We start from the raw sequence: 14,690 nt of genomic DNA, 5'->3' as shown, positions 1-14,690 counted from the left end.
TATGATTTTAGCCTCAGTGTCACTGTGTTACAAATGTCTTAGATAAAAAGGTATCACTAGATTATATACTAGATGCCGTATACAATCTGTTACACAGATCATAATCCAGAGAATAATTACATCTTAAGTACATCACACATATTTCTATTGCTTTCTTAAGAAAGATAAATACAAAATTTTGAAAAGATTCTAAAATACCAACACTGATGGATTTTGTGGAGCCAAGCTTCCAAAGGAAGAGCATTAACCCCACAATCTGTACGTAATTAATGCATGCTCTTATTACAAGGGTGTGTGTTTGTGTGTGTGTTCAATCGTGTCCGACTCTTTGCGACCCCATGGACTGTAGCCTGCCAGGCTCCTCTGTCCATGGAGTTTTCCAGGCAAGAATACTGTAGTGGGTTGCCATTTCCTATTCCAGTTACTACAAGGACAGGAGTGGTTAAATAATAAGCAAATTAAGAGCATAGGCTCTGCAATAAGCCTATGCGGGTCTGAATTCATACACTGTTTGTCACCTGGTAACTGTGATATCATAGGCAAATTAGTTAATCTTTATGTGCCTTGGTTTCCTTATCCAGAAAACAGCATAACCAGAGTCTCTATCTCACGGGACTACTGTGAGAATAAAATTAATATAAGTGCTTAGAACAGTGCCTGCCACACAGAAATCACTCAAAAGTATAAATTATTATTTTAATAATTACCAATCGTAGTGTGGATTGCATGTGACAGAGAATACAATATGGACTCCAGATTTTAATAGGCTCTAAGCTAGTGAGTGTATTTAAAATACCAACTCACAGTTAAATTTCTCAGGGTTAATTAAAAGTCTGCATAAGTACGAGCAATAGCAACAGTGATGCAATGTAATTAATAGCTGACAGCTGAAGGGTGAGCTGTTACAATTAATTCAGGCCTGTTCAATAATTACAACATTTTGGCTGGATACAAAAGTAAATGACTAAAAAATATTATAGCCAGAGCAAAAGAAAGCCACTGGTGTTTCCTCTGTAGTAATCTGTGACATCGATGACTATTTTAACAAATTATTTGATATTTAGCAGAATGTTTTGTGCATTCTGAAAAGATTATCAGCAAAATCTTTAATGAAGGCAAATGAGAATTGATTTTTGAATGATTATAAATACATTAACTTATACAGCAGAAAGAGCACACCAGTGATGTGGGTTTCCTAAGTTCTGACTTAGGATCATTGCGCTCTTCTCTAACATTAAACATTAATACCACTGAGGAAAGCTGAGATGAGAGAAAAAATATTCTGGAGATGGAAGGGCATCCGGACCTCACTCACAGAGGAAAACCCCATGGAACTATTTTGTTTCAAAAGGGCATTAATCACTTACCGCAAAAGCACACAACTGCCAAAAAAGATCATCCCACACACAGGCAGAAAACACCAATACTAAGTAAAAATATGGCACTTACTTCAATGAGGAAGGCTGTAGCACTTACTTGATTAATTTCATTGGTTAGCTGCGATAAAATCGTGACACCAATGATGCAGTATTCAACACTATCCTGGTTTAAAAAAAAAAGGTAAGGCAGAAAGAGTTGGCCTGTGCAGCTTGATTTCAGCATCTGGAATGCAGTCATACTTAAACTGCCTAGACAAGGTATGAGAAATTGGTATTTTAAAACTGCTGCTTTTCAGGACACAAAATCTAACTGATATATAAGAGGACTGCTAAATCTGACTGCATCAAAATTGAAACCTTTTGTATGTTAAAAATATCCACAAGCTTTACACTATACATATTGTAGGAAGAGTAATTAGCAAATCACATCTGAGATAAAAGACAAATGAATGTGTAAAATAATTTATATGAAAGGCTGTATACAAAAAAGGGCAAAGAACTGATTAAAAAAATGTACCTAAGATATAAACAGGAAGTTCACAAAAAGCAAAAATAAGTAGTAAATGAGCATATGAAAATTTGTTTGTCTCATTCATAACTCAAATGCTAAGCTACCAATTCTTTCTACCTATGAAACTGGAAAAATAAGAAAGCTGAGCTCACAGGGTGGAGGTACAGGGAAACAGACATATTAACTGTTGGAGGGAATAACTTTTTTTGAGGGTAATTTGGAATATCCATGTAAACCCAAAATACACATGTCTTCTCACTGAATAATTCAAAGGCTAGGAATTCACACTATAAACACACTTAGCTCAAAGTATAAACACACAAACACACACACACAAGGAATATTCACCAAAGTATTTATTTACCAGTCTAGATATAGATACTAACTAAATACTCGCCTAGAAGAGTTAAATGAATTATAGTGTTTTAAACTGGAATAGTATGTAAGCAGTAGAAAGAATGAAGTAGGGTTTGTGCTGACATGTAAACATGTGAAACCAAGACATTAAGAATTAAAAAGATACGGAAGAAAATGTACCAAACAATCCCATTTGCAGATCAATATCTAAGCAAGCATATATTGCCTCACTTCTTTCATTGAGTATATATGTCGTACCTGTAAAAACCTGGTGACATCTGTGATTGCATTTCTGAAGACGTAGTCATCCTTCTGACAGTCAAACCAGCCCAACTTTGTGATCCTGGCATATAATTGGATAAGTGCTTGCGTCACAAAAGTGGCCAGCTTTGGCCGAGTGGCAAGATAGTTGAGCACATAGTTCCCTATAAAACAGAAATAGTCTACATTGGAGATGGCTCTGCCAGGGAAGGGTGTGTGTTGTTAAATGTCTAAGAAGTGGTAAATCTAGACTCTTTACCCTAAACTTCCTTAATTATTCACACTACTGAGAAACAGGACTTTAAATTTAACATTCACTAAACTTTCCAACTATTAGGGCTTCCCTCAGCTCAGTTGGTAAATCATCTGCCTGCAAAAGCAGGAGACCCTGGTTTAATTCCTGGGTCAGGAAGATCCCCTGGAGAAAGAAATGGCAACCCACTCCAGTATTCTTGCCTGGAGAATCCCATGGACAGAGGAGCCTGGTGGGCTACAGTCCATGGGGTTGCAAGAGTCAGACACGACTTAGCAACTAAACCACCATCACCAAACTTTTCAGCTCAGAATTGTATACAAGTCACAATGAAGAACCTGAAGTAAGGGAGCCTTGAATCTAGCTCTTGATGGTTAAATAGCATGGTTGGCACAGAATTCAAAATCTTCAGCAATGTTTTTCTTAGTTACCAGTGATGGTGAAGACCAGGTAAAAGAAACTTTCTGAAAACAAAACAGCTAACTTGGGCTTTATCTAGGAGCAATTATATTGGGCCCTCTTCACTTTTAAGCCCAATTCTGGAAAGAAACTATATTCTAGATATTCTGTATGCCTAGTAACTTCAGAACATTATCAAACAAGCAACATAAATGTAACTATTACTAGAATATCACTAAACAAACTAATTTAAGAGAGAAAAGACAACTTTCTACTCACGAATATCTATCCGTTGTTCCAATGGTAGAGGGTTATTTGTGCGCGATACAAGCTTTGTAAGGCATGTAGCTGCCAGTAACTGGGAGTAAGATGACTGTGAAAAGAGAGGGGGAAAGGGCTTAGGATTCAATTTTATTAAGTTAGTCAGTCAAAGTTTTTAACTTGGAGATCTGAGTTCAGATTTAAAAAAATTAATCAGCTTTGTTACATTTGATCCTCTGGATTTTTAAGGGTCTCATACTAAGGAAAAATGAGCCCATTCATCATCTGTACTCATTAAGCTGACTTCAGTCATGAATAAAGGGCAGGATAAAGTGAATGCCTGATCAAACTGAATCTAATACAAGTATCTGTATCACTTTGAGGGAGGAGAAGTTAGAAGAGATCTTTACAGAAAGATATTAAGCTCTATAGAAGACAAATCTCTTCTTTCATTAAAATCAAAAAATCTTCTCCAATAGCCTTGTTATAACAATGTTTAAAAAAGTTTCACCTCATAATATTCCTGTAGTATAGCATTAGAAAGAAGAAAAAAAAAAATATAGAAGTAGTATTAGAAGGAACCACCGCCTTATGCTGTGTAGTTAATCCCCAAATTGTATCTTTCCATCAGTACAACTATCAATCAGCTACTGCTTTGGGGAATGTATATGCTGGTTTTAGTAGTAAATTCATAACAATTACTTATGAGAAAGAAAAAAACTATGCCCTAAGCAAAGGAATAGCATTACCATATTCTCAAGTGTAGATTTTAATGAATTTTAAACTTATGGAGAAGCAGAGTATTCAATCTGACCATAATATATAAGAAGGAGCCATACGCAGATTCGAATTCCTCCATGCAGCTGTGTTACATATAACATCATATAACAGGGATAGACTCAGAATCACCAAAATAATTTAATCAAGGGTCGAACATAATTTACCACGAAACTGTAAGTCCTTAGGGCAGTAGGCTATCTATAGAGGCTATTCACAGGCATTACATCATACCATCAAATATAAAAATAACTTAAGCTTATGAAAAAAAATCTATAAAAGGGACTTTGGAGGGCATGGGAGGGAGGTTCAAGAGGGAGGAGATACATGTATACATATAGCTGATTCATGTTGTATAGCAGAAACACAACATTGTAAAGCAATTACATTCCACTTAAAAAAACAATGTATGTTAATGGCTTCCACACCAAAAAAAGTTGACTCTGACATGTGATTTTTTATTCAATGCTTGAACATTGTTTAAACTGATTAAAGCAGGTGTGTCAGATCACTAATAATGCAAGAGGCTACTATAACTGTAGAACACAGTGTATAACAGTAAACTATATAATATGAAAATGGTTTCTGAATATGACTCCAATAAATCTGCTAAATCATGAAGAAGTCGATAGAGATCAAAGAGGAAGAATCCACTATAATTAAGTCTTTCACTATTGCACCACCCCTGTGTTATTCCAGCCTGCTGACTATCAGTGTGAGGAACTGGAGTTAACAGTGTCACAAATGACAATGGGGCTTCGGTGGCAGTCAGTTGAGAGTTAGTTGTGAATCTCCCACAGTACGAATCCAAACTGTTCAATACCAGAACCAAGTGATGGAAAAGAAATATAAAAATACTATATGCAAAAACAGAACAGAGCACAACCCAATCTCTGACCATGATGCTTTAACCTCCAGACGCTTGGGAAAGAGTCAACTTCTTTAGCTACTAAGGATATCACTTAGCCAACTGTAGTCTGTTCTATTTACTGCATAAATTCTCTAACACTATTAATGCAAATTTAAAAATGAAGCCATTGAGAATTCTATACTCTCAATAAATTAATGGCTTTCCTCCGTTTCACACTTCCTTCTGGTCTCTGGCAGAGTGCTGGCTGCTGGTCTAGCTGGGATTCTAAACTCTCTTGATGCCCTTTCATGATACCCTGGATGGATGCTTGTCCTTCCTAAGACCTCCGTCCTGCCAAAAATATTAACTTAATCAAATTACGTATCATGAAAGCATTATTTTGATCACTGCATGCCATTTTTAAGCCGGAAGAAGTTCTAATTTCATTTTAAACATTCTAACTTCCTGTCATTTCCACTGTGAAGGAAAATTTTTCCCCTGCACATCTAAGACAAAAAGCAGCAGTTGTGGTATAGGGGAGGAAACACAGAGCAGAAAGGTGACAAGAATGTTGTGGATAAGAAAGGCCATTTATATATAGCCGTGTCTTCTTTGTAAAAGGTGTGAAGTGATACATAAGTGTAAAAAACAGAAAAGGAGTCCCAGAAATTTGATTCAAGAATAAAAATTATAGGACAAAAATATACGCTCAGTGAGATTTTCCTGGTGACTCCGAAGGCCTTTTTTGCTAGTGTGGCAGGTCTGGTTTGTTTTAAAAGTGAAAATTAAGAAGGCAGAGGTACCTAGAAGAATCAAGGAACAGAAGTTATCCCAATCCACCCCTAAACTTAGAACCAGACTATATCTTCCTAAACCTGTTCCTCTTTAGGATTTTTCAAATCTTACGTACACTTCCTCTTTCGAGGAGTAGCTGGCACTTGCTCAGGCAATCAGGGCTGTTGGTGAATTCAACCAAGGCTTTCTCTGCCTGCAGTCGAGTGGTCGTATCTGTTGTTTCATACAGCTGTTTGCACAGATTCTCTAGTTGGGCCAGGCTCTGGAAAAGATCAGTCAAAAAAGAAATCAGTCCAGTCTACTACATACATAAGTTGACTACATACATACTGTGCTTGAAATTACTAGATGGAGATAAATAATAATCAATGAAGAGAGACTTGCTTCTCAATGTGGAGGAGAATCTGGGTGACCTTTATCTAAAAATAACCACATACAGCCCTCTTCATTTGATGCTTTAGAAGACAAAATGACAGAATGCCTAAAATCTATACACTTTTTCAGTCATTTGCTTAAAGTTCAGACACAAATGATACATTTTTTTCCTTGCAAATATCTATCCTAAGCTTCTCCAAAATGTTTTCAAAGAAAAATGCAGAATTTACTTGCTCTGCCATCAATTTCAAGATTATGATTACTAAGTCATCACTGTAAAATTAAGCACATAAACACACAATGTAAGCGTCACAGAGATCTTTACATAGGTTGAAATATTCTCCTTTTGCCTGTAGCTATCAGCTTATAATTATGTGTACACGCAAAGATGGCCAACCTCTAAGTTTCAGAATGCAAGTACGCACCTTCCTCCCCGGGTCCCTCATGTCTAAAGTTCAGGAGACTCTCTTCTGTTGTACTTTAAACTCTTGCTTTGGTTCCAAATTTAAAGCGCAGGGTCAAAATAAATTCAACCTGAGCATGTGCTCAGGCAGAGATAAGACATGGGAAACGCCCCCAACAAACCCTACTTTCCAAATCTTGAACCAGTTCCAGGGAGGCAGGAAGGGGATGGGTGTGTGCTTTGGTCAAAACCCCAAAGGGATACAAATTCACTTCCACTTAGTGTGGTGTTTAAAAGCAAAGAGGAAAGAGTTCATGTAACTATCACCTTTCACTGACTGGAGAGGTGGGCAAACATCTGTTAAGTTTTTAAAGGACCAATTTGGACTTTAAGAAGAAAATTTGAACTTCTACAGCAGCAAGTAAGATCTGGTTTAAATAGTTTGAGGGATCCTACTACTATTAGAAATGACAATTCTGACAAGAACCAAAATAATAATTAGGCAAACCAACCTGTGTAAATAGCCTAAAATATATCACACAGCCAGTCTGCCCAAGGCTTTTCATTATCACTTTATTTCATTAAGCTAGGACTTTATAAATCACAGCTTTTCTACTAAGCAGGAAAGCCCTGGGGGCAGGATACCTATTTTACTCAATCTGATTAATAAATTTCAAACATTAACCTAAAGGAAACAAGAAAGACAGATGCCGACACTCGGATTATCAGTCGCACTTCAGAAAGCCCTCCAAAGAGTAAAAACCGCCACCTCCACTGCAGAACAAAATAAACAAACTACTCTGCAAAACACCTTGGGACTCTGTATCTGTTTAATCTGTTCCTGACTTGCAGGGGTCCCACTTAATACCTTCCTCAATTTGAAAGCAGAGAAAACTGTACTCATAAAGCCAGATCTCAAGTGATCAAAGTTCTACTGAGAGAAATCTGATTTTTTCATATAGCTTATAAACAAACACAAGGAATAGAGGATAAGGCCAATTAATCCCATATACTCCATAAGACATGAGTGCAAGTCAGTGTTATGTCTGCCACTGCTGGCCAAACTCCCAATGCATCCGTTTAATTATAAATCCCCACATTCCTAAGCAAGAGATTAAATCTCCTTCAGGAGGTTTTTGTTTCAACCTAGCAGACTGGGTTCCACCTCCACCCCCCACCCTGCCTGTGAAATGATTAACTAAAACAGGAACAAATTATTTAAAAAATAATTAACACAGAAGACATCAAAGGGTGGTATGAGGTTTCAGTAAGCAGCAGCAGCCTCATAACCTCTGACCACCCACTACAAGCATCCTGAACAGAACTCCCTAAATGGTCAGGCTGCTTAAGGTATCATGACTTTCCTTGAAGTCTGATCAGTCAGATCCAGGAGCAACCGCCACCCGGCTGCCACTCTTATTTACATTTATTACAACAAAGTAGTTCACATGACGATGGCTAAGCATCTGTCACTGGTAGTTAAGTTCCTTACTGCTAGAAACCTACATGCAGGTTATGGTGGGCTTTTTGGTTGTTGCTTTGTTTTGATTTGTTTTGATGTAGTAGACAAAAGCACACTGCAGGCTAAGTCTGGTAATGAGTTCCCAGCTCAGGAAACAAGACCGTAAAAAAAAAAAACCCAAAAGAGTAATTTGACCATTTACATGAACATTTAGAAGAACAAAAGCTTTATTTCTTTGTTTCCAAAAGAACAAATGGGAAACAATCTTGTTTTCCCAAACAATTAGTGAAAACATCTAAAAACCACAGGGTGAATAGTCATTTTATTTGGGTTGCCCATAGAAGGAAAGGGGAATCAAACATTTACATTTATGTTCTCTGGGATCCTAATGTTTTGCAAGCAAATCTAATAGTTAGATCATTTTGAATCACCTCTCTGGGGGATCCAGAATAAAACCATTTATCCCACAATTGTTTGAGCCATTAAAACTAGTTATTTCACATTTAGCACCACTGCATCTCACCCCCTGGCGCAGTTCCTTCTCCCATTCAACCAGTTCTTATTAAGGACATCTATTACACGATGCCGGTTCAGTCACAGAAGAGACTCCAGAGAAGCAAGTCTATTTTCTATTCCTGAGGCTGCCAAACTGATAATTCTCAGAGAAACCTCCATCTGGTCCCACTGGAATATAAAAGCATGTTTGGGTGAAATCTTCACAAAACTGGAAAGCAATCTTCAACTAGAAAAGCATTACTTTAGTACAAGACACTCAAGACAATCAAACCTCCAAATCTACAGCACTTGGATTTCACCAACAATTCAGTTACAATGAAGGTATTAAAAAGTATTAAAAGAATGTATCCTATTATTTAGCAATAATGTTATTTTACACAGTTTTTAACCAGGATAGAGAAAAATGCAGCTCAATTATCCTCATTTCAATATAAGGTGCAATCAGTTGAGACTTCAGGCCTCCAAAATTAATGATTTATCTGAGGAGTTGCCTGTACCTTTTGGGAAAATGAAGATTTCTGTTTCTGCATTAGATGTTATACTAACTCCAGAAAGCATATCCTGGAACTTATTTTGTCACATTCTGCTTTTTTTTAAAAAGCCTGACAGTATATATTTTTAAATTAGTCTCACTGCTTGGGAAAAAAAAAATCCACTTGGAGATTTCTAATCAGAGACCAGGATACTCGTTTTTAGGAAGGATTTGATGACTTTCCCAATAGTGCTGAATAGTGACTAGAAAACAAGCACAAGCTTTGGATGACTAGGTTTTCTGCAAAGTACATCCTTGATCTGACTGCCACCCAAACCACCTGAAACGACCAGAAGCACCGCTCTAGTACAAAGTGTGACGTACACCCTCAATCCAGAGGAGCGCTCATGGAGGATATACAGTCAGAATCACCAATTTGGTAGCTGAATTTTCATGATCAGGATGTCTGAAATTTGAAAAAAATCAAGCCACTTTCAACCTGTTCATAAACTCCATTAATTTAGATCTTCCTTAGTTGGAAGTTTTCTGTGTATTAGGAAAAAACTCTGTTAGGTAAATCAAAAGATGTATACTTAACCTGCCAGAAAAGAAAGATTTAAAAAGTGTAGGGCTAATAAAATTGATTTGATATACTAATTACATTTTATTTTTATCTATTCGATAAGGCATTCCTATTGTCAATAATGAATATGCAATCATCATAGATGTTTTTAAAAACTCCTAAAATCTAGTAATAACAATTATTCTTAGCTTAAAAAAGCAAGTGGCAGAGAAAGACAAAATTTGTCTGATATGACTAGTAAGTGGAATCCATAACAAAATGATACAAATGAACTTATTTACATAATAGAAATAGAAAAACTTCTGGTTATGAGACTGGAAAGCAGGGGATAGATAAACTAGAAGAAGGGGATAATTAATGAGAACCTGGGCTTCCCAGGTGGTTCAGTGCTAAGAATCCATCTGCCAATGCAGGAGACGCAAGGGACATGGGTTCAATCCCTGGGTCAAGAAGATTCCCTGAAGGAGGAAGTGGCAACCCATTCCAGTATTCTTGCCTGGAAAATTCCACGGACAGAGGAACCGGGTGGGCTACAGTCCGTGGGGTTGTAAAGAGTTGAACACAACTGCACAAGCACACACACATACAACAGAATCTACTATAGCACAGGGAAAGCTACTCAAGACACTGTAATGACCCATATGGAAAAAGAATCTAAAAAAGAGTGGAGATATATACATAAATAAACTGACTCACTTTGCTGTACAGCAGAAGCTAACACAAAGCAAATCAACTACACTCCAATAAAAATTTATTTTAAAAAAGCAAGTGGAATAACTATGTAGAGTATATCATCTGTGATACATGTTAGCAAATTCATAAAGGAAAATCTGTATGAAAACATACTGACAATTATCTTTGGGAGATGAGATTATGGGAGACTCATAATTTCTTTTCTGTATTTCCCTAAGTTCTACATTTTTGACCACAAGTAGATATTACTTATAAGCAGGGAAAACCCCCCCAACAATTGTACAGGTAATCTTTTATAAATTAACTCCTCTCAATAGGAACATATTACTATTAATTAATAGCTGATCCTGCTTCTAATCAGAATTCACAAAACAAATTTATAAAATCAAGAAGGCGATAGGCAATACATTCTAAAAGCTGAAATTTGAAAAAGTATGTCAGTGCTTATTGCTATCAATACTTTTGTTCTTACCAATAATAAATGCTGGCAGTTTGAATATTGCATGACCCAGCTATTCCACTCCTATGTATATACCCAACAGAGATACATGCCAAGTTCACCAAAACACTTGAATAGGAATGTTCATGCCAGCACTAAATGTAATAGTTCGCAAATGTGAAAGCCAAATGTCCATCAATAGTAGTATGGATAAATGTTTCATTCCTTAATGTGGGTACTGATTACAGAGGCATGCTCATTTTGAGAAAATCCATTGAAGTGTACATTTATAATTGTGAATTTTTCTGTACACATGTTATATTCCAATAAGAAGTTTTTAGAATGAGATGGAAGAGTGACACAGTGCTCCCTAAGTTCTTCACGTATTTACTCTCATCTTTCTTTCTTATATTGATGAAAAACAAGTCCATCTGTAACTGACAACTACATTAGATTTAGAATGCTTTAGTTTTATACCAATTTCTGCTTTTAGAACTGTAACTCCCATTATTTGTTCAGGAAATAAATAAAGTAAGATTTTTGGATGCATGAGGGACATCCTTTTTCTGAGAGGACTAAGAGAGTAAGTAAAGCTTTTTGGTTGCAGTTGCTGTGTAATGTCTACTGCCGTAAAGCAAGATAAAATACGTACTTTCAGTAGGCGATAACGCAGTGCCAGAGCCTTGCGTGCATTAGATAAGGATAGCATGTCTCCTAACATATGAGACTGCAAAATTCTACACTTAGCTTCAAAATACGAATCAATCCTCACTTGTAATAAACACATATGATGTTTGCACTGTGGGTGACACACAGCTAGAACACATGTAAACAAATCATTTCATGAGGTAAACAGCCAGACTAACTGTGCCTGGCTTACTGACTTCCACATTTGACTCAAGAGCTTTTATTTAACACGTCACTAGAAACCAGTTTTGGTTCCTTCTCATAGTCATTAAGAGTGCAGAGGAATGAAAGCTGCGGCTAAGCGGAATCCTCTGGAGTACGGGTTTCACACTGGCAGCCTCACACTGGCCCGTGCACGTTGTGGTGTTCACCGTACAGTGTTCAACACGGTTGCCAACATTTCAGGACAGTATCTGGTTTTCTAGTTTCCCATAAAAAATCAGCAGATCTGATTACCTGGGACCTGCATTTTCAAGTGTCACTAATCAAATGACAGTAAGAGCACAGTGCTTCCCTCAGGGCAGGCTCTCGCTAGCTGGCTGCAGGTCATAAGCCCTGGCCCCTGACGTTGGAGTTTCCTCCACCTGCTGTAATGCAATTCTGTCTCCTATCAGTGGTTCACTTCCAGATGTCAAAGTTAAAAAGTAATGAGCATATGGTATTATAAGAGATTCTGACTTAATTTGGGGGTACTAACTCCTTGCCAACTTGCAATTTGGAGGGCTTCCCTCATGGCTCAGTTGGTAAAGAATCCACCTGCAATGCAGGAGACCCTGCTTCAATTCCTGGGTCAGGATGATCCCCTGGAGAAGGGATAGGCTACCCGTTCCGGTATTCTTGGGCTTCCCTTGTGGCTCAGCTGGTAAAGAATCCGCCTGCAATATGGGAGATCTGGGTTTGATCCCTGGGTTGGGAAAATCCCCTGGAGAAGGGAAAGGCTACCCACTCCAGTATTCTTGCCTGGAGAATTCCATGGATTGTATGGTCCACGGGGTTGCAAAGAGTTGGACACGATTGAGCGACTTTTACTTTCACTTCACTTAGTAAATAACAGTGTGACTTTGGGCAAGTTTATTTCCTGGAGCTTCAGCTTCCTCATGTGTAAAATAGGTGGATTTTATTATATTATTTGACAAAGACACTGCCAGTTCTAAATTCCATGCTTCTAATTATATAAGTAAATCAGATTTAAAAGGAAGCAAATATTAAAAAGATCATGAAAACAACTGGCCAAACTTTTTAAAACAGGGAATTTAACAAAAAAATCAATCAGGTTAACACTTCCACACATCTCTCTAACACAAACAACGCCGGTGACCTAGCAGCAGGAACAAGGATCCTTTTAGAGTGAAGGTTCAGTATAACCTGAGTTAAGACCTCAGATATCAGGCAAATCCCCACTCCCCTGTTTATAAGCTGTGGGAGTGTGAGTAAGTTACTCAAATCTTTCAAACTAGTTTTCATTTCTTTAAGTAGACATAATATGTATCTAACAATGCTGTAAAAGTCAATGTAGTAATGTAGGTACATTCTTAATTACTGAGTTTATTACTTGCTATTATGAAATATATTTTCTACTAAAAAGTGAAGAACAACAGTTTTTTAAAGCACATGCATTAAAACCTACAATTTCTTCTACAGAGGTATCATATATATATATATATACACACACACACACACATATATATATATATACGTGCTGTGCTGTGTGCTTAGTCGCTCAGTTGTGTCTGATGCTTTGTGATCCCATGGACTGAAGCCCACCAGGCTCCTGTCCATGGAATTCTTCAGGTAAGAATAATGGAGTGGGCTGCCATGCCCTCCTCATTTGTGTGTGTGTGTGTGTGTATATATATATATATATGTATATATATATATATATAAATTTAATTATATTAATCCATTTTTGGCTGTGATTTTTGCTGCTGTGCAGGTTTTCTCCAGTTGCAGCATGTGGGTTTCTCACTGTGGTGGCTTCTTTTGCTGCTGAGCACGGGCTCTAGGGCACGTGGGTTTCAGTAGTTGCAGCTCCTGGGTTCTAGAACACAGGCTCAGTGGTTGCGGCGCACAGGCTCAGTGACTCCCCAGCATGTGGAATCTCCCTGGACCAGGAATCGAACCTGTGTCTCCTGCATTGGCAGGCAGATTCTTTACCACTGAACCACCAGGGAAGCCCTAGAGACGTTCTAGATGCCTTGCCTTGCAGGGCTACAGTACAGGGTATATTGGGCTGGCCAAAGAAAAGTTTGTTCCGGTTTTCTTATGGAAAAATCTGAATGAACTTTTTGGTCAGATCTGTATAATTGCTCCTCATTGTTCGTGGGTCCCCTATTTGCAAATTTATCTACTTGCTAAATTTATTTGTAATCCCCAAGTCAAAACTATCAGCAACTGTGTCATTTGTGGACATGAACAGAATGGTGAAAATTTTGAGTGCCCTGACACATGTTTCTCAGCTGAGGTCAAACAAGGTAATGTTTTTGCTTTAGTTCTCATAACTTAAAAAGTGTCCTTCTTGTAGTTTACTTAATGTCATGTTTTTTGCAATTTGGGGCTTTTTGTTGCCAATTATGCTGTTTAAAATGGCCCCATGCACAGTGCTCAAGTGTTACCTAGTATTCCTAAGCTCCAGAAGGTTGTGTGAAAAAATGTTAGATAAAGGTGTTTTAAAAAAGTGTCTCTAAGTAGAAATACAAATAAAACAAAGGTTGGTTGAGGAAAATGTGACCAGAGGTTGGCAGGAACTTAACCCTGTATTTCCTGCAAGAGAAACTGTTCACGATTTGTTAATTCAGTGTTCTCAGCGACTTAACAGAACAAACTACCGTAATGAGGACCAACTGTATTTCCACCCATTTCCAGACTGGGTAGTATTCAGTACATATTTCCCCACAGATATAGAATTATATTGCCATTGTTACAGGCATTTGTTCAAGAGAGGTATTTATTAACTTACATAACTGTATAACACTCAAATTCTAGTACAATTTGACCCAAATGTTTGTTTACATGGCCATTTATACTGATTATTTATTTACTGTGATTTTAGTAAATGAGTACTAACGTGCACAGTGCATGAAAAGGACAAAAGTGTGCCTCAGTGTCCAGCACACAGTAGAAGTTTCATAAAAATGTCACCCATAAGTGGATGTCCGGACTTCCCTGGTGGTCCAGTGGTTAAGAATTGGCCTTGCAACACAGGGGGTGTGGGTTTGAT

At 37.6% G+C, this 14,690-nt stretch overlaps 1 protein-coding gene across 2 annotated transcripts in view; it reads right to left on the bottom strand.

Moving 5' to 3' along the window:
• Nucleotides 1-14,690, bottom strand: part of XPO7 (exportin 7) — a 91,090-nt gene that overhangs the window by 29,665 nt on the left and 46,735 nt on the right. The window contains exons 2-5 of one of the 2 annotated variants that reach the window (XM_015472567.3): nt 5,959-6,105; nt 3,440-3,533; nt 2,506-2,672; nt 1,450-1,542 (exon numbers count right to left, since the gene is read on the bottom strand). In XM_015472567.3, coding sequence (XP_015328053.1) covers nt 1,450-1,542; nt 2,506-2,672; nt 3,440-3,533; nt 5,959-6,105 — 501 coding nt within the window. 2 annotated transcript variants of the gene reach the window in all.

The sequence above is a fragment of the Bos taurus genome, chromosome 8, assembly GCF_002263795.3.
Source record: "Bos taurus isolate L1 Dominette 01449 registration number 42190680 breed Hereford chromosome 8, ARS-UCD2.0, whole genome shotgun sequence".
In the NCBI taxonomy this organism is placed as follows: domain Eukaryota; kingdom Metazoa; phylum Chordata; class Mammalia; order Artiodactyla; family Bovidae; genus Bos; species Bos taurus.
Note: the sequence above shows the minus strand (reverse complement) of the source record. Positions and strands in the feature narration are given on the sequence as shown.